Source organism: Antechinus flavipes, chromosome 1 (genome assembly GCF_016432865.1).
Source record: "Antechinus flavipes isolate AdamAnt ecotype Samford, QLD, Australia chromosome 1, AdamAnt_v2, whole genome shotgun sequence".
Lineage (NCBI taxonomy): Eukaryota > Metazoa > Chordata > Mammalia > Dasyuromorphia > Dasyuridae > Antechinus > Antechinus flavipes.
In genome coordinates this window covers 717566508-717584593 of record NC_067398.1, presented here as the reverse complement: position 1 = coordinate 717584593, position 18086 = coordinate 717566508, and the positions used below count along the sequence as shown (strand labels likewise).

Here is an 18086-nt window from a genome sequence, read left to right as displayed (position 1 = left end):
GGGCCGGGAGGCGGCTTGTTGTGAGCGGAGCGGGATGGCCGCCATCTTGTGCGGCGCCCGAGCTCGAGCCTGAACTCGAGCCTGATCACTAGGTGTGGGGCCTCCTAGGGAGGAAGCGCGGGCCCAGGTCCCTGGAGGCGCGAGAGCCGGAGAAGCCCGTACCCACTCCCCCACACCGTACCCCACCCCCAGCCCGCGGCACAGCCCGTGCAGAGCGGAGCGCTCCGGGGTCCGGCGTGGGCCCGCGCCGCCCGCGGAGGATGAACGGAGGATAAATGGTGCCCCAGGCGGACAGCGGCGCCTTCGTGCTCCTCTTCCTGCTGGTGCTCACCGGCACCGAGCCGCTGCGCCCAGGTGAGGACTGAGGATGAGACCGAGGGCCCGAAGGGCCCCAGCCGGGGCCAGGGGCCTGGGGCCGAGGGGCAGGGCCTGAGTGTGAAGGAAGGGAACCGACCCTGAGAGGGCGGGGCCCTAGCGTGAAGGAAGGGAGCCTGAACCAAGTGGGGGCGGGGCCTGAGCCATGATGGGCGGGGCCTAAACCTGAAAGCCGGGAACCTGAACCTTGGGGGGGCGCGAGCCTGAGTGTGAAGGAAGGAAACCTGGGCGGGGTCTGAGCTTTGATGGGCGGGGTCTAAACTTGAAGGACTGGAGCGCCGAGCCATGGGGGCAGGACCTGAGCATGAAGGCGGGAACCTGAGCCATATGGGGGCGGGGCCTGGGTCTAGGGCAACCCAAAGTAACCCCAGTGACCCCTTCCCACTTTGGGGGAATTTGTCTTAGCCCTTTGCCGAGTCGGTAATCGTTGATTAAGTGTCTGCTGGGTGCCAGGCACTGTGGCAAGCAGTGGGGATCCAAAGACGGGCAAAGCCCCGCCCCTGCCCCCAGAGCTCCAGCTGGTCCCTTTCTGTTGGCTTCCTCCCTCACCCCCAGTCTGGTACACAGGGGGCGCTTAATGAGTGCGGGATGACCTGACTCCCCGGCCATGGATCCTTTCCCTGTCCTGAACTCGGTCGCGGGGCTGTGACGGTGACAGTTTCGGGATTGCTTTGGCTCCCGGTCACCGCCCTCGCTCATCTCTCAGGGACCCGGCCCCCACTTGGTTCCCTGGTCCCCCACCTGCCGGTCACTTGGCCGTGTCTCCGGCCGCCTCCTTTTTGGTTGTGGGAGGTGCTCCCCCTTCCCAGAGACACAGCCGAAGCCCCCTGGGTGGAAGTTCCTGGGGGCCCAGCTGTCAGTGAGAGCCGCCCAGCAAGAGAGGGCTGCCTCACTCCCTGGGAGCCTTCCCTCGTTCCTTCCGGGGCAGGGTGGGAGGAGGGGACCCCTGTTGTGTTTGTGGGACGCTTGGACCCTTCCCTCCAGGGGAGCTGAGTTCCTTGTGTCTGGCCCCCCTTTCCACAAGTATCTGCGAGCACCTACTATGTGCGGCCTTCTCTGCCTGCGCCGGGGTCCCCAAGGCCTGCCCTCGTCCCTGAGGGTCTGTGATTCTGTCACCGGGGGGCACTTAGCCCTCTCTGACTCCTGGAGGCCCGCGATGCTCTCGAGCCGGTGCAGGGGAGAGCCCCTCCAGAGGGAGGCTCCAGATTTGGACGCAGCGGATGTGAGGGTCTTCGGCAGGTCCTGCCTGAAGAGCAACCTTGTGGAGGGCTGAGAAGCCAGGCTGGGCCACTTCTGCGCCACGGGAGAGAGGCCTGTACCCAGCTGAGCGGCCCACGGGGCCGGAGAAGATGGGGGGCTGTGGGACAAGGCGAGGACCAAGTCAGGGAGGACGGGGCCTGGGGGCCTGGAGATTGGGGATGAAGGACCAAAGGCGGAGGTCTGGTGATGAGAGGCCCAAGGCTGGGGACAGGGGAATGGAGTTCAGGGCCCAGAACTGGGGGCAGGAGACTGGGGGTCAGGGCCCAGGGACTGAAGGGCTGGGGACCACGGGCCAGGAGCTGGGGAACTGGGAATCAGGGACTGAGAGGTCAGAGGTCAGGGCCCAGAGCAGAAGGGCCGGGGAGAAAGCAGCATTTGGGCAGGCTCCTCCAAGGAAGCTGGGCTTAGAGAAGGGAAAAAGTCCTGAAGCTGAATTAGGAGGCGTCCTCTGGGCAGGAGGACCCGGGGAGTAGGAGGGGGCTCCGAGAGGGGCAGGCTGCTCCCCGCCCCTCCAGCGGGTATTCTTGGGTGTCTGTGTGTGGGCTTGCTGGTCACTTCATGAGATTGACCCCTGCTTGGCAAACAGCGTGGCAACGAATTCCTGCCAGAAGGGAGAATCTTCCCCCCTTTTGGAGAGAGTTTAATTCATCAGCGCACATTGATTAAGCCTCGCTGTATGCCCCTTAACCTTTTGCCTTACGCCCCTTAACTCTTTGCCTTTTTTCTCTGGCGCTTTTGCCTTGGATTAGAGGCTTCTGGGCACTTGCCCTTTCACTTGCAGTTGACCGGAAGCCCCTTGGGGTCAGGGACTGGCTTGTGCCCCTCCCGTGGCTGACTCTGGTGCCCGGGTGGGCGCCTTGAGGAAATGCCGGTTCGGGTTCTGGGAGGGCTCTCCCAGCTGTGTAGACGACTTTGGCCAAGAAGGCGCCCCCGGCCTTCCAGGGTGAGCAGCTGGAATGCTGACTGCGTGCCGGCAGCCGTGCTGGGGCTTCTGGGGCGCGTCACAACGCGACCTCGGAGGTTAGTCATGGCCCAGATTTCACCCCGTCTCCTTGGGGCAAGTGGTTCACCCTGGGGTGGGGCTGGCGGCTTCTGCACTAGTCAGGTTGGAGAACCTTCTGCGGGCGCCGTCGCCTGAATAAATCAGTCATTCGGGGTAGTGATGACCCAAGTTTTAGAACGGAAGGAAAAGGTCGTGTCCAAATTGTGGCAGTTCCCGTGGAGGTGACGAATCACGTTCTCTGTTATCACATGTGTTACTAAGAGGTGGCGCTGTCCCAGCGAGGGCGAGGGAATTCCCAGTTTTCTGGGACGACGGGTGGGTGATCCCCATAGGTGTGAAGATGGTGACATTTCCGTAACTTCAGTTAAGGCTTTGCCAGGCGGGAGAGGAGAGCGGGAGCCCGGAAGAGCCCTGCCCACTCTCCCCGCCAGGCCCTTGCCGTTGCCCGAGTGGGCGCCAGCTGTGGGCTTCACGGGAGCCCCTCTCGCTGCTCCCAGCTCTCCTCCCCCCACCTCCTTATCTTCCCCGCTGTGCCCAGCGCTGCCCCCCGGACCGCCCCGGGACGTTCTGAAAACTTACTTTAAAGTGCTAACAGGCCGTCTGGTCTGCTGAGGCTCTTTTAGAAACAGAACACCGTGTGGCTGTCATTGCCAGCGACTGAAGGCAGCCAAGAACCGTGCTGAGCAGAGCGAGTGCCCCACCCCGCCTGAGGGAGCCCCATCGGGCACCTGGGGGCCCCCACTTTGCCAAGAGACGGGAGATGTGTCTCCCCACTGGCCCTTCGGGTCATCACTGTCTCTGCAGCGTCCCGAATGTCGCCGTCTGTCCGCCTTGTTTTCCTTCACGGTTTTGGGCCCTGCATTTCCTCTCCCTCCCCAAGCTTCTTCTAACGGTACAGAAATCCTATTCCTGGCCCAGGGGGTCCGATCATTCGCTAGTCAATGGGCCGGATCATCCCCGACCCAGTGATGTCACCGCTTTGGCCACAAAGAGCAGCGCGCGCCCGACCGAGCCCCTTCTGTCCCTCTTGGGGCCTGCTTCCCACGGGTTGGAGACAGTCCGTTGGCGCGCCCCTCAGTCGTTCGCCCCGTGCACCGTTTGCCTCTTTGCCGAGCTGAGGGGGAGGCGAAGCCTGGTATCGCTAGGTGCTCTGGGTGCCTTCCCGGCGGCGTCCACATGGGCCCCCGGTGTCCGTGGGGTCCCGTCAAACTTAACTGCTACCTGTGCTGTTGCACGCCCACCGTGGATGTCAGCTCCCTGAGGGTTAGCATAGATTCCTTTTCAACTTGCTGATTATCCATTAATTTATTGAGAGATTTTGCTTTCTCGGCACTTTGATTTTCGGCTCTGTCCCTTTCCCTCCTTCCCTCTCCCGTCTCTGGCTAGCTCGTTATTCGGGGGAGCCTTGAAGAAATATTGAGGCAGCAGGACTGTGTCCCCCGAGTCTGAGGGCAGAGGCAGCGTTTCCCCCTCACCTTGCCTGTACCCGTGCCCGGGGCCGGCCCGGTACCTTGGCCATGGTCAGGATATTAAAAACGTCTGAACTGAGGGGTCGCGTGAACCCTGGCCCGCTGGGTTTCTTGGGAAGACTCAGGCAATAGAGCATGAAGTAGGTCTCCAGGGGTGGATGCGGAGAGTGAGGGGACTTTCTGTTCTCAGACCAGAGGGATGAGCCACAGTGGAGCTGATAAAAGGCTTCCTGCAGCAGGAAGCTCGGGCACCCTATGGGTGGGGAGGTGGGGCTTTGGGCTGATTTGAGTGGAAGAGGGTCTGTAGGTTCCATCTCCGGGCTGCAGGGGGATATTTGGGGTCCACACCAGTGGCCTTCCCCTCCCCTAAAAGGAGGGGTGGAGGGCTAAGACGGCTTTTTACTGCTAGAAAATTCTGCTTTCTTTGAGTTGGCGGCCCTTCTCTACCTCCCTCTGACCCTTGAAATCTCCAAGAGCCCGTGTTGGTGTTTGGATGGGCTGGTGGGCACCGGTTTTGTAGGGAGTCCAGGGAAGGGTGGCCAGAACTGGGGTTCTCACCCGGGCACTCAGGCCCTTTGGGGCCTTCTTGGAAAGGGCTGAGTGTGGGGTGACATGAGGGGGGTGGAAGAAGGGAAGAGAGAGGCTACCTGCAACCTGGGGCAGTACTGTCCCAGCCCGGGAGGGAGAGGTCCTGACTTAGACCCCAAGCGTTTCTGAGCTTGGAGAGGGGTGGAAAGGAAGGGCCTGGGAAGAGAGGGGACTGAGGGGCCGAGGGCTGGGGCCCAGAAGGAAGGTCGAGGAGGAAGAGGATGGAGCAGTGGGGGAGGGAAAGGAGAGAGAGAGATGGGAGGGTGGGGAAGGGGGCAGGTGAAAGCACAGCTTAGATCCAGCCTTTGTTGTGGCATGTTCTAGAGCGAGGGGAACCACCCTCTGGATCTTCACTCCCGGCGCCCCAAGGGGTCAAAAGGCAGCAAGAAGCCACAGGGAGAAGTGAGGTCCACATTGTGCTTTGCAGCCATTATCATAGTTTGCCCTCCCGAGGGGCCGTCCGCTCCTTGAGGACAGAGACTCCATTTCTGCCTTTGGACCTTGAGTTCCAGCAGTGTTTGAAGCAGAGGCGTCTCTGAGAAGAGCTCCTGTCATCTAGTTTTATCAAGGGTCTCCGTGGAATTGACTGGCAGTGGGGCTCGGTGGGGGTGTGCTGGCCCCAGGGGCAGGAGGCCTGGGGTGGATCCCGGGCACCTCCGGGCCTTTCCGGCTGTGGCCTGCCGCTGTCCAGCAGCTGCCTGGGGAAGTGGGACAGAGGGAGAGCCTGGCTGCCAGTGCTGGCTCCTGTTCACTGTCTCTGTGCCTTGAACAAGTTCCTTTCCTGCTCGTGCCTCAGTTTCCTTATCTGTAAAGTGAGGGGATTGGACTAGAAGGCTTCTCCGGGCTCTTCTGGGCAGATGTCTGGGAGCTTATGGACCTTGTAGTGTCCGTGGGTGTTCTTTTGTCGCCAGTTTGGCCACAGAGTCTCTGAAGTTTTTACCGGTGTTAGTTAGAATGCTCGTTCCAGATCTTGTAGCTTCGGCTAAAAGTCCCATTCTGTCATCCCTGGTCTGACCCGGCGTTCCTTTTTTTGGATGGCTCATTAACTACAAGAACAAAGAGAGAGGCGAAAAGACAGTTCTTGTTTCAAGGAGCGTCTAGCCTAACGGAGACAGATAACATAAAAGCAGGCTGTGAAAAGGCGGGAGTGAGGAAGGTCCCTTACCTCCCCCCACCCCACATGAAGCAGTTAGTGCGCCCCAGTGGGAGGTGAGATGTCCCTCCCGGCCCCCTCGTTAAATGGAGGCTCCCCCCTCCAGGAGGCGGGCAGAGGGCACTGGTGAGGTGGGAGCAACTAGGGCGATTGGGAAGGTCCAGTCAGGAGTTTACTGGGGACATGGGGAAACACAGAAATCCGCAGCGACTGTAGCCCGGTGGGAGGTGAGGGGGTGTCCAAGGAGACGCCCGGCCCGGCCCCTCAGACCATATGAAGCAATTTTAAATAGCTGACGGCCTTCGTGACCAGTCTTTGATCTTACTGAGCTTCACTCAGGCAAGGGAGACAAACTGTGCTGTGAGTATCACAGTGTTAGACTGATGTCCCGCCTTGGCGACTCTTTGCTGCCCGTGGCCCTTCCCAAAGAGTGATTCCCATTTCTTTTCGATTTACAAAGCGCGTGAGCAGGTCCTTATCTCAGAGATGAAAAAGTGGAGGATTTGTCCGGGCCCCTTGGAGGCGCCGTGGTGGGAAACTCAGGCCCTGCTGCTTTGAGGCCTGTGAGCTTTGCCTTATGTCATACTCAGATGGATCAGTGATCTCATTGATCTGGGAGTTCCCTGTTACTTTAGTTCTAGCCCGTCCAGACTTGTCCGTCCTATGTCACTCTTGTTCCATCCTCCCAAAAGTTTGTCACGGGGAGTCCGGCCACCGTGCTGCAGGCCCGCCTTACCCTGCTCTGGGTTACCGATGGAAGGAAGCCCCGGCTGTTCACCGTCTGTGGCTCCCGCCCGGTGACCCGTCTATCTGAGCCAATCATACCGTTCTCTTATGCCTTCCATCCTTTGGCGTTGCTCTCATCCACTCTGTCCTGACCTTGCCTTTGCCCCCTCTATGATCATTTTGGCTTGGTCAGAGGGAGTGGGTATCCAGGTCTTGCTGGGGGCAGTCAGATGATCAACTAATTCTCTCCATAGTATTTTATTTTTCCAGATACATGTAAAGATACTTATCAACATTCATTTTTTAATAATATCTTTTTCTTTGCTTTCCTTTTTTTAGTTTCCTTCCCTCTATTCCTTCCTTTTTCTTCTCTAGTGTATTCCTTAACTCTCTTACTTCCCTTTTTTATTTTAAGACCACGAAAACATAACAAATATCACTTCTAGGATGTCTATCTTAACCTGACTTTCTCTAAGACACTTGCTATCGTCACAGGACTTTATGGATACTTGTATCCTTCCTCTTCCCTTTGAGAATGCAAACCCCCTCATCATTATAAATTCTTTCCCACTTGTTCATATGAACATTTTTATGTCTTTCTTTACTCTTGTGTTTGTAGTTTAAAGTTTCTACTCACCTCGGTTTTGGTTTTCTTTCTTCAGGAACGTCTGGAAGTCCTTTATTTCATCGGAGATTCTTTATTCTCTTGTAGGGATACAGTTAATTTTCCCGGGTCAATTTCTCTTGGTTGTAAGATTAGCTTTTGGAATGATCCCTGCTCCTTTAAGGTGGTGGATGCTCTTTTATTTTCTTACTCATTTTCTTTCCTTTTTGATCTGATTTTTCTTATGCAGCAAGATAATTGTATAAATATGTTTAAATATATTGGATTTAACATATATTTTGACATGTATAACATATATTGGATTGCTTGCCATCTAAGGGAGGGGGTGGGGGGAAGAAGGGGAAAATTTGGAGCACAAGGCTATGCAAGAGTCAGTGTTGAAAAATTATCCTCCTAATGTTTTGAAAATAAAAAGCTTTCAAAAAAAGAAAAAAAAAAGGTGGTGGATGCTAAATCTCCTGGGACCGTTTATGATTCTTTGCTACTTGAAATCTTTCTTTCTGGTTGAATAGTTTTTTATTTCCAAATACACGCAAAGATAGTTTGCATCGTTCACCCTCGCGAAACATTGTGTTCCGAATTTTTTTTCCCTCTCTGCCCCCCCATCCCCTCCCCTAGACGGCAAGTAATCCAAAATATGTTAAACTCTGTAGCTCTTCTACACATATTTCCCTAATTAGCATGTTGCACAAGAAAAATCAGATCAAAAACGAGAAAAAAGAAGTAAACAACAACAAAGATGCAAATGCTATCAACGGTCGTTCTTGTAGGACTTTGGGTTCCAAATTTTTCTCCCTTCCTCCATCACCTCCCCCGTCCCTAACACAGCAGGCTACCTGATCGACCGCGTGCAGTCCTTTTAAGCTTAAGATCGTTGAATTCTCAGCCCTTCCCTGGGATTGAGAAGCCAGAGTGCCCCCTCAGAGAACTCAGTGACTTTCTTCTATTGGTCTGGATAGAATTCTGAGCTTGTTTTCATTTTCCATGCTAATAAAAACACTCGTGTGTGATATATTCCATCTGGCCTGTAAATGTGTGCTGCTGATCTCCACTTTATGGGAGATTTTTGTTTCAAGCACTGGAGAGCGAGCCTGAACCTTTCTCTCCCCTTTGCCCCTCACCAGTAGGATGGAAATGTCTTCACTTCTTGGTCAGAAAGAGCTCAGGCAAAACCACTTGTGCCCCAGTTGGCAGTCTGTCCATTCCTGTAACTTCTGTGCCTCAAGAGCATCTTCAGTAGGCTGTGTGGGCCCCAGGAGAGGGGCACCCCCGGCCATGGAGAACGGAACCAGTGGTACCAAAAACGCCAACTTCTGGGACTGCACCCGGGTATCTGTCTTCCATTCTGTTCTGCTCTTTGGAGGCAACGTTCCCTTGTTTACAGAGGCTCCAACTTTTTATATAAATACAGTGGTGAATAAAGACACAAAACCAAGGGAAGTCTTCCTCCTAATGCTTTCTGCCCAGCTCCTTCCCCCTTCTACCCTGTAGGTTCTTTTAGGGGGTGAGAGGGCCAGGCTGGCTCTGCCCTCCATGGCAGGGGCTGAGGGGGCCAGGCTGGCTCTGTCCTCCATAGCAGAGGTTGAAGGGGCCAAACCGGCTCTGTCCTCCAGGGGTGAGAGCTTCCTCTGTGCCCACCTGACATGCTAAGCAGGCAGATACCAGCATTATGTTCCAGGTCCTCCTTCCTTGTGCTCCTGAGGCAAGAGCTTTTCTTGAAAGGTCAGAGAGCTCTGGGACCCTTGGAGCCAGCTGGGGAATATCAGGGGTTTTGTAGACACAAAAGGCCCCAGGAAGAGACCCGAGTCATTGGGCCTGTTTGAAGCAATAACTGAGCATTTAGGACTCACCAAGTGCTTTCCCACAGCAGTCTGTGATAGGGGTTGTCTCTATACTATTTATCCCCATTTTATAGATGAGAAAATAGGTCCAGAGAAGACATGACTTGACCCCCTGGGAGAGAGAGCTGTGTTTCAGATCCTTACTTCAGTCCCAGGTGCTGAGGGAAGAGCCATTGGCAACCCTGGGGCTGAGAAGGCTTCCCAAGAAACCGTTAAGCCCCATACTGATAAGATCTTAGTGTAGAGGCACTAGGCCTTGCTCTCCTTGGAGCTTGGTGACAAGAAAGGAGCCGTGGCCTCTCCCCCGGAGCATCCAGCCTGCCGTCCTGAGCTTAGTTCCAGACCCAACTCATTGGCCATTGGCACCCTCTGTTCCAGCTCTTGAGGGCATCCATTCTAATGCACACGGACATCTGGGTGCTTGCCGTTCATCCCTTAGGCTTGCCTGTGTGATGGACAGGCCAGACTCCTGGGAATCATTCTGGATCCATTCTCAAAGGTTCGGTACGCTTGGGGGGCACTCGGCACAGTGCCATCTGCCTGGAGACTTTGCCCCTGCCCAGAAAATCCCTCCTGGACGTGGAAGTGCCCTCTTGAGTATGGCAGTCCCTTTTGGTGAGCCACCATCTCCCTGCTTTATCATCAGAAGGCCACTGAATGAACTTCTTTTTGTTATGTCTCCCAGAGCACTTTGGGACCTACAAAGTGGTGCTTTGTTCCAGCCAATCAAAAGCTCTTTATCAGGCTCTGCTATCTCTCCTTTAATTATGTGGTGGCAAAGATGTATTCTGTTGTTGAGGACCATTCGGAGGCCTTATTGTTCCTGCTGATGCTTGATCCTGCTGAGGATGGGCCCAATCTGTGTATACTCTCTCATGTCACTTCCAGGTCTAAATTCTCTGGTTCTGTGAGCCTAATTTGAGCTTTTCTGGTGCTTGGAAAGCCCAGCCCTCCTTTGTGAGCAGGATCTCACAGTGTTGGACGCACAATCTTATCTTGTTGATGGTTGACCAAGATTCTGCTCTCACGAGGAAATCTTGAGACTCCGTGTTTCAGAATCATGGGGTCGCCAAAGTTGGTACTTGGAATTTTGGGGGTTTTGTAAATTCTCCAGGGTACGATGTTGAGGAACATATTAGAAGTGCTGTGTTTGTCTATTTATTAGGTAACTCTGGATGATTAAGTTTGTCCCTCCCCCCGCTTTTTAAAAAAATACTAGCTTTTTATTTTTCTAAATACGTGCAAAGATAGTTTTCAACATTCACCCTTGCAAAACCTTGTGTTCCAAATTTTTCTCCCTCCCCTCTTCCCTAGACAGTAAGTAAAATTAAGCATGTACAATTCTTCTAACTATATTTCCACGATTATCACGCTGCCTTAAAAAAAAAGCTCAAAAGGGGAAAAAAAATGAGAAAGAAATAAAAAAAAGCAAGCAAACAACAATAACAAAGTTTGTGGAAAATACCATGTTGTGATCCACATTTAGTCCCCACAGCCTCTCTCTGGGTGCAGACGCTCTCTCCATCCCAAGTCTATTGCAATTGCCCTGAATCACCTCATTGTTGAAAAGAGCCACGGTCCAACAGAATTGATCATCATATAATATTGATGTTGCCATGTATGTCCTGATCCTGCTCATTTCCCTCAGCATCACTTCCTGTCAGTCTCCTCAGGCCTCTCTGAAATCCTCCTGCTGGTCATTTCTCATAGAACAATACTATTCCATCACATTCGTATATCCCCCCTTATTCAGCCCTTCTCCAACTGAGGGGCATCCAGCCCATTTCCAGTTCTTTACCACTATAAAAAGGGCTGCTACAATATTTTTGCGCATGCGGGTCCTTTTCCCTTTTTTGTGGGATACAGGCCCAGTAGAGGCACTGCTGGATCAAAGGATCTGCACAGTTTGATGGCCTTTTGGAGCCCGATCCCTTTAAAAAGAACAGTGAAGTAGGTAGAGAGCATATTTACAGGCCCACATTTCTGTGGAGAGGTTGGAGCACGAATTCTAATACTGCTGTTCTGAACCAGAAAAGACAGGGATGCTCAATTTCTATGTTGACTTTTTGTGGAAAAGCTCCAATCTGTGTATTTTAATTTAATGGATATTTCTTAGCATCGACGTGGGGCAAAGATCTGTGTTTCTGTGTGGTGGAGGATCCTGTAAAGCTATTCAGACCCTCCCCCTGGCAGCGTGGAGCTTATGGTCAGCTGCGGGAGAGCGGTCAAGGATGCACACGGACACACACGCTACACTACGCTACACTGGATACACAGTAGCCAAAGAATAGGAGGGAACATGGCCTGAGAGCAGTATCGAGGATTATTTGTGTTCAGAGGAAAGAAGGTCCCCTGTTGGTGGGGGGGGATCAGGGAAGCTTCCTGCAGGCCCTGCTCCGTACCCTTTGTGCAGCATCATCCGACACTGCTGGATCTTCTGGACCTGGTTGTCTCTCCTCAGCCCCAAGCCTATTAGGCACTGCCTGGTGGTCTCTTGAATGAAGGCCTCACTCCTTTTGTAGGAGACTTTTGGGTCTGTGGAAGAGAAAGAAGGGAATGAATTTGCCTAAGCAGAGGCCGGGGCCTTCTGTTGGCGATCCATGGGAGGAATAAAAGTAGTCCTGACTGGCCAGAGTGAAAGGTCCTGGGAGAAGTGAAGAGGGAGACTGGAAATGGGGGCAGGGCCTGCTTGGGGTCAGCGAAGGGCCTAAAACGCCCCAACGAGCATTTCTCTTGTGTGTAGAAAAAAGATCCTCTGAACTGCCCATCTCCACTTTGGACTTTTGAAAGGAAGAGTGCAGTCAATCCTTCTCATTGGTTTCAAGGCTGTCCTGCTTGTCTCTGCTCACCCTTTAAGCTCCGTGACCTCTGACCCCTGCGTCCCTGACTGGCCACTCCCTCTGCTTTATCCCATTCTGACCTCTCTCTCCCCAGTGCCTCCCAAGTCCCCAGCCCCCTTACCTACTGGCTTTTGGACCCTGCCAAACGTGTCCCAAGCGGGCTCCCATTCTGACACAAGTTCCACCAGCCCTCCCCCTCATCGCCTCCCTCCCGCTCTCCAAAGGCTTCATCCATCCCTCCCTTCACTTTCCTGTGGTCACTCCCTCCTCCCCTCTGGGCTCTCCGGTTCCCTTCCTCCCTCTCTGAGTGCTCCTCCTCTCCAGCCGGGCCCTCCTCCAGCTCACGCCCTCTCCCCAGCTCACGCCCTCTCCCCATGGGTGTCCCCCAGGGCTCTGTCCTGTGCCACTTCACTGGCTGATTGCATCGGCTCCTGTGGATTCAGGGATCATCTCTGATCAGTCCCGAGTCTTTGCTGACATCCAGTCTCGCACCTCCTTATCAGATATTCTAAACGGAAAATCCACAACACGTCTCAAACACGACTTCCTGTGGTGCTCCCTGAACCCTCTCTCCTGCATCCCCAGTTACTGCCAAGGGCACCTCCTCCTCCCAGTTCATGGAGAACTCTCACATGGCGAATGTTCACAAGGTGGACAGAAAAAGCGATAAAGGACAATCTGAAGGCCTCTCTGAAGAACTTTAGAAGTGATTGTATGACACGGGAGACCCCAGCACAGCAGCGCCCAGCGTGGCGTGCCCTCCTCGGGGGAAGGAGCCAAGCAGAACCAAGATCAGAAGAACCGCCTCGCTTAAATCTAGTTCCCACTCAAATCAGGACATCATCTTCTCTTGGACAGAGAAAGACCACCAGCGAAAATATTCCCGGCACTTAGCACTTAGTGTCTGGTACCTAATAGGTGCTTAATAAATGTTTTTTGACTGACTGACTGCTGCCTTTTTTCAGTCTCCTCCTACCTCCTTCCTTCTGACTAAAGAGTTTTTGAAAAGTTTTAAGCAGAGCAGTGTCAGCTTTGTACAGGGGGCGTTGGATGAATGACAGGAGAGGAGCCCACAAGGGGGCTGCATTATTCCAAGGGGTGGGTGGCAAAGAGAGGAGAAGGCAAAGAGATTTGATACCTAGAAAGTGGAAGCGGTCGGTCGTTTTTCTTGTCTGATTCATTTCAATTCCACTTAATTCAGTAAACATTTATGAAGCACCTACTTTGTGCCGGGCATTGCGCTAAGCCGTGAAATACAAATCAGAAAAAGATATCCCCTACCCCCGAGGAGCTTATAATCTAATGATACAAATCTAATAGTACAAAAGGAAGTTGGGAAGGGGATAGAGACTTGGAGATGCTCCACATGAGGGCGTCTTGTTCCCAGCAGTTGAAACTAAATGGAGTTGAGGTGGAGATTTGGGTAAGCTTGAAGGTCCAGTGTCTGCCCTCTCTAAAGGAAGGCTTTGGAAGGAGTTTATTATTCCATCCTCCAGCCTCTAGTTAGAGGGGAGAGGAGGTGAGGGCGGTCGCCAGGTGTCCGAATATCCCAGGTAGAGTTAGCTGCACGGTGATGAGATTAGAAGTGAAGCTTAATTTGTCCTTGATCAGTTATTTCAGTTCAGACTCTCCCTGACCCAGTTAGGGTTTTTTTTTTTTTTTTGGCAGAGATGCTATTTCCTTCTCTAACTCATTTTATAGCTCAAGAATTGAAGCAAACGAGTAAATAAAGCAGAGTAGTTAGAGCTGTCCGGTGGTCCGCTTCGGGATGCATGATGGCTTTTAGCTTTTAAGTAAAGACTAGATTAGTTGTTGGGAATTGGATTTTTGATTAGTTACAGGGGTACTCTCTGAGAGCTGTTTCAAATTGGAAATTCTGGGATTTGAAAGCAGCGGTAACACAACTAGTCAGTGAATGAGGCTGAATTTGAACTCGGGTCTTTCTGATCTGAATCGGGGGATCAGAATCAGACCCTCTGAGCCACTTTTACCTGTCCTAGCAGCTTATTTTAGGAAAGGCATATTGAGCTGCCTTGAGTATTTATGCTACTGCTGTAGTATCTTGTTCAGTTCTGGATGGAACTTTTAGGAGTGTCTGGAGGAAAATAATCAGAATGGTGAGGGACTAGTCAACTAGTGTGGGTTAGGAACCTTTATCCTGAAGAAGAGAAGTGGGGATGTTTTGTTCTCCTTTAAGACCTTCATGTGCAAGAAGGCTGTTTCAGCAAATCACTGAATTTGAGGGTTGGAGAGAACCTTCTCCATCTAGTTTAGTCAGAGTCTGGAAGGAATCCCCACTGTCCCATTTAGGGCAAGTGGGACAGCCCTCACTGGAAGGAGAATGTACCGCCTCTCGAGGCCCTCAAAATTTTTTGGAGAGGTGTGAATGCAGGCTTTTTGTAAGGAAAAACTGAGCGATTCGTTCAAGTTCTCCAGTGGTCTGTTTCCGGACTTGTAATGGATTCTAGAGCCATCCCATAGTCTGCTTCAGCATATGCATCGGGTTCTAGAACTGTCCCATAGTCTGCTTCCGGACTTGGAGTGAGTTCTAGAGCTGTCCCATAGTCTGCTTCATCAAATGCATTGGGTTCTAGAACTGTCCCACAGTTTGCTTCAGGATATGCAGTAAGTTCTAGGGCTGTCCCATAGTCTGCTTCAGGATATGCAATGGGTTCTAGGGTTGTCCCATAGTCTGCTTTGAGATGTGCACTGGGTTCCAGAACTGTCCAGTGGTCCATTTCAGGATGTGCAGTGGAAGTTGTTGGGAATTGAATTTTTGATTAGATACAGCTCTCTGAGAGTTATTTTCAATCTGAAATGATATCATTTGAAAGCAATGCTATTAGACTCTTTTGGCCATTTAAAAAATTAAAATCAATTTTTCTTTTAATTAATAAAAAATCTCTTTCTCCTGCCTCCTTCCTCAACTGATGGTGAATGGACTGGGTCTAGAGTCAGGAAGACTTGAATCCAAATGTGGCTTTGTACAGTCACTGACCGTGAGATCCTGGTCAAATCACTTATCCTCTATTTGCCTTTGTTTCTTCCATTGTAGTGGGATAATAATAGCATCTACCTCAAAGGGGTTTTGGGAGAATCAAATGAATCGTGAAAGGGCCTGGCAGACGATAGGTGCTATATAGTGTGGGGAGGGGAAGGAAAAACAGATTCTTGTAACAGATATTCCCTTCCCCTCCCCACACTATATAGCACTATTGTTGACAGTGTCCAAAAAATGGACACTGTCCATTCTCTGTGATTGTCTCAGATTTGTCCTGTATTTATCTTGTTTGGACATGATCATTTTCACGTTATTTTCCTTATTAGAGTGTGAGTTCCTTGAGAATATGGGATGTTTTATTGTTTTTATTTCTGTTTGTTTTTTTGATAAGGCATTGGGGTTAAGTGACTTGCCCAAGGTCACCACAGTTAAGTAACTTTAAGTGAGGTCAGATTTGAATCAGGTCCTCCTGACTGCAGGATCAGTGCTGCTCTATCCACTGTGCTGCCTACTGCTCCACTTTTTTTTTTTTTCCCCCTTCTTGTTTTTGCTTTCCCTTTGCATACTCGGCATTTAGCACAGTACCTGCACAAAGTAGGCACTTAATGAATGCATGCTAACTTTACGCAACTTTGTCAGAAGGATGGGTAGCATGCTTCAGCATTGAGCCTCTGGAATTCTGGTTGATCATTTGCACCGATCAGTGTTCCTAAGTCTTTGAATGTCTTTTATCTTTACAGGATGGTTGTTATACAAATTGTTTTCCTGGTTATGTTCATTTCACGGCATCATTTCATTCAAAGTCTTCCCAGGTTTCTCAGAAACCAGCCCCTTTATCATTTTTTATAATCCTATTTGGTAGCGTCCCCGTATCATAACTTTAACTGCTTTCTAGTGATAGGCTGCTTCTTTGCCATAGGAAAAGTACAGCTGTAGATATTTTTGGTACTTTTTCTTTGCTCTCTTTGGGGCACGGGCTGAGTAGTGGTATTGTGGGATATAAAATAAGCACTGTTTACTAGCTTTGGGAGCAGAGTGCCACCTTGTTTTCAAGAATGGCTAGACGGGTTCGCAACTGGCCCAGGAGTGCTTCAAGGGGCCTGCTTTTCTGAAGTTCCTCCAACTTTTGTCATTTTGCTTTTTGTTTTCATTGATCTGAGGGTTGTATGATGAAACCTCAGCGTTTCTCGGATATAAGTATTGGTGATTTAGAGCATTTGTTCACATGGCTATTGATGACTTGCATGTCTTCTTTAGAAAACCACCCGTTCACATTCTTTGACCATTTTTCCAGCTGGGGAATTATAACACTCCTGGAGGAGGACGAGCCATTTCTGAGCATTAGCAATCGAGACCTTTGTCCAGCTGCTTATCTGGGCTGCCGAAGAACGCTGTCAGCTGGGCAGGAGGTGGATGCAGGTCTCTGCCTGGGGCTCTTGTCTCCCTCTGCCCTGCCCGCTGCTCCCAGTGCCCTGCCCACTCTCCCAGTGCCCTGTCCACTGCTCTCCCTCACGTCCTGCCTGCTGCTCCCAGTGCCCTGTCTACTCTCCTAGTGCCCTGCCCGCTGCTCCCCCTTACACCCTGCCCACTGCTCCCCCTCATGTCCTGCCCGCTACTCCCAGTGCCCTGTCCACTGCTCCCCCTCATGTCCTGCCTGCTGCTCCCCCTCCTTTCCTGCCCCAGCTCCGCCTTTCTCCCAGGGCTAACAGGAAGGATGCTGACTGTGCTCTCTGAGAGTCCTAGCTCTGGTGGCAATTCCCTCTCTGGCTCCTTATGCTTTTGTGGCTCAGTGGTCATTCCCATCCACCTTTCGTGTCTTCGTGAGCGCCTTTCATAACATGGCAGCAAATCTTTTAGGATCGAAGCCCTAGCTCATGACCTCGGAGAGGGCTCCCATACACCTCAGAGTTAATTGAGAAATGTTCTTAAAGTCATGTCCGCTTTTGAATGGCAGGGATCTGATTGTTGCTTCTGGGATGGCCTGATTCAGGGCGTGGAGCCTGGGCCTGGATTGGGAGGGAGGCAGCATGGGCGGGAAGAAGGGAAGCACCAGTCTGGGCATCAGAGCCTTTTTGGGAGCCGTGCTGGTCACCTTGCACAAACTGCGACCCTCCTGCAGGCCTCAGTGTTCCTATCTGTAAAGTGGCCTGGCATAGCTCCTAGGGCCAGCTCTGACAGGAACCCCGAGGGGCCCTGAGGCCCCTTCCCCACGTGGGGCTACTCGATCCCGGGATGTCTGGCAGGACCTTTCCTGAGTGCCGGGCAGCAGGTTGGCATCATTCCTTATGGGGCTGGGCAAAAGTGGGCATCGGTGGGGTGAGCCGAGATGACCCAGTTACAGCCCACGCTCGTAGGCCGTGTTTTGGTTTATCGATAGCTAACCATTAGCTTTGGCTTTTGCTCAAAGAGATCTCCAACTGCTTTGTAAGTTTCTTTTAACTTTTAAATTACAGGTCCACCACTAGCCCTGGCGAGACTTCTGTCAGGTGAGTAGGCCTCCGGCACCCGTTTCCCGCCCCATGATGATGCTGTGCAGCTTCTGCCTGGCCCCGGGAGGATCTGACTGTGGTCTCCCGGGGGTGGCGAGGCCAGTACCGAGCTGTTAGCTCCGAGGGGAGGCCCCAGGGCCCTTCCAGCCGGGCTTCTGGACCGCTCTGGCACCTCACTCCACCTGACGGGGCTTTCCTTTCCTTCTCTGCTCAGAGAGCAGACTGCCCTGAAGATCCGTGGGCTCGAGGTCATGTCCTGCCATGGCCCCTTGGGAGACTTTGAGCATCACCTGAACCTCTCGGGCCTTAGTTTCTCCCTCTGTAAAGCTGGGAGCTGGGCTGGATGAATTCTGAGCCTCCTTCCAGACCCGGGTCTCTGATCCTAAGAAGTCTCAGGCAAACGTAGCTTGGGCCAGCAGACTGAGTGCCGGGTGCGGAGCTGGGGATTCCCCTCTGGTGCTGGACGCATGTGTGATCCTGGGCAAGTTACACGACTCCTGTGGCACCACATGACTTCTAAGGGCCCTTCCAGCCCCAGAGAGACGGCCCGGCACACAGGAGGTGCTTAACAAACGTTTGCTGAATGACTGACTGACTGGTTGCCTAACAAGCTGTTGGGGTCCTTCCAACTTGAAAATTCTCTGACATTCTGAGAGGGCAAAGTTTAGGCAAAAGCGGACCGTCCTGCCGAAGGTACACGTGGCCAGGGATTTGAG

The 18086-nt window shown here is 52.4% G+C and overlaps 1 protein-coding gene across 2 annotated transcripts in view; it reads left to right on the top strand.

Annotated features, from left to right (window-relative positions):
- Positions 1–18086, top strand: part of DGCR2 (DiGeorge syndrome critical region gene 2) — an 80028-nt gene continuing 61942 nt past the window's right edge. The window contains exons 1-2 of one of the 2 annotated variants that reach the window (XM_051973193.1): positions 1–354; positions 17335–17367. In XM_051973193.1, the coding sequence (XP_051829153.1) occupies positions 276–354; positions 17335–17367 (112 nt within the window). In that variant the 5' untranslated portion in view covers positions 1–275. The remainder of the gene's footprint in view (positions 355–17334; positions 17368–18086) is intronic. The other variant, XM_051973194.1, reaches the window with a different exon arrangement.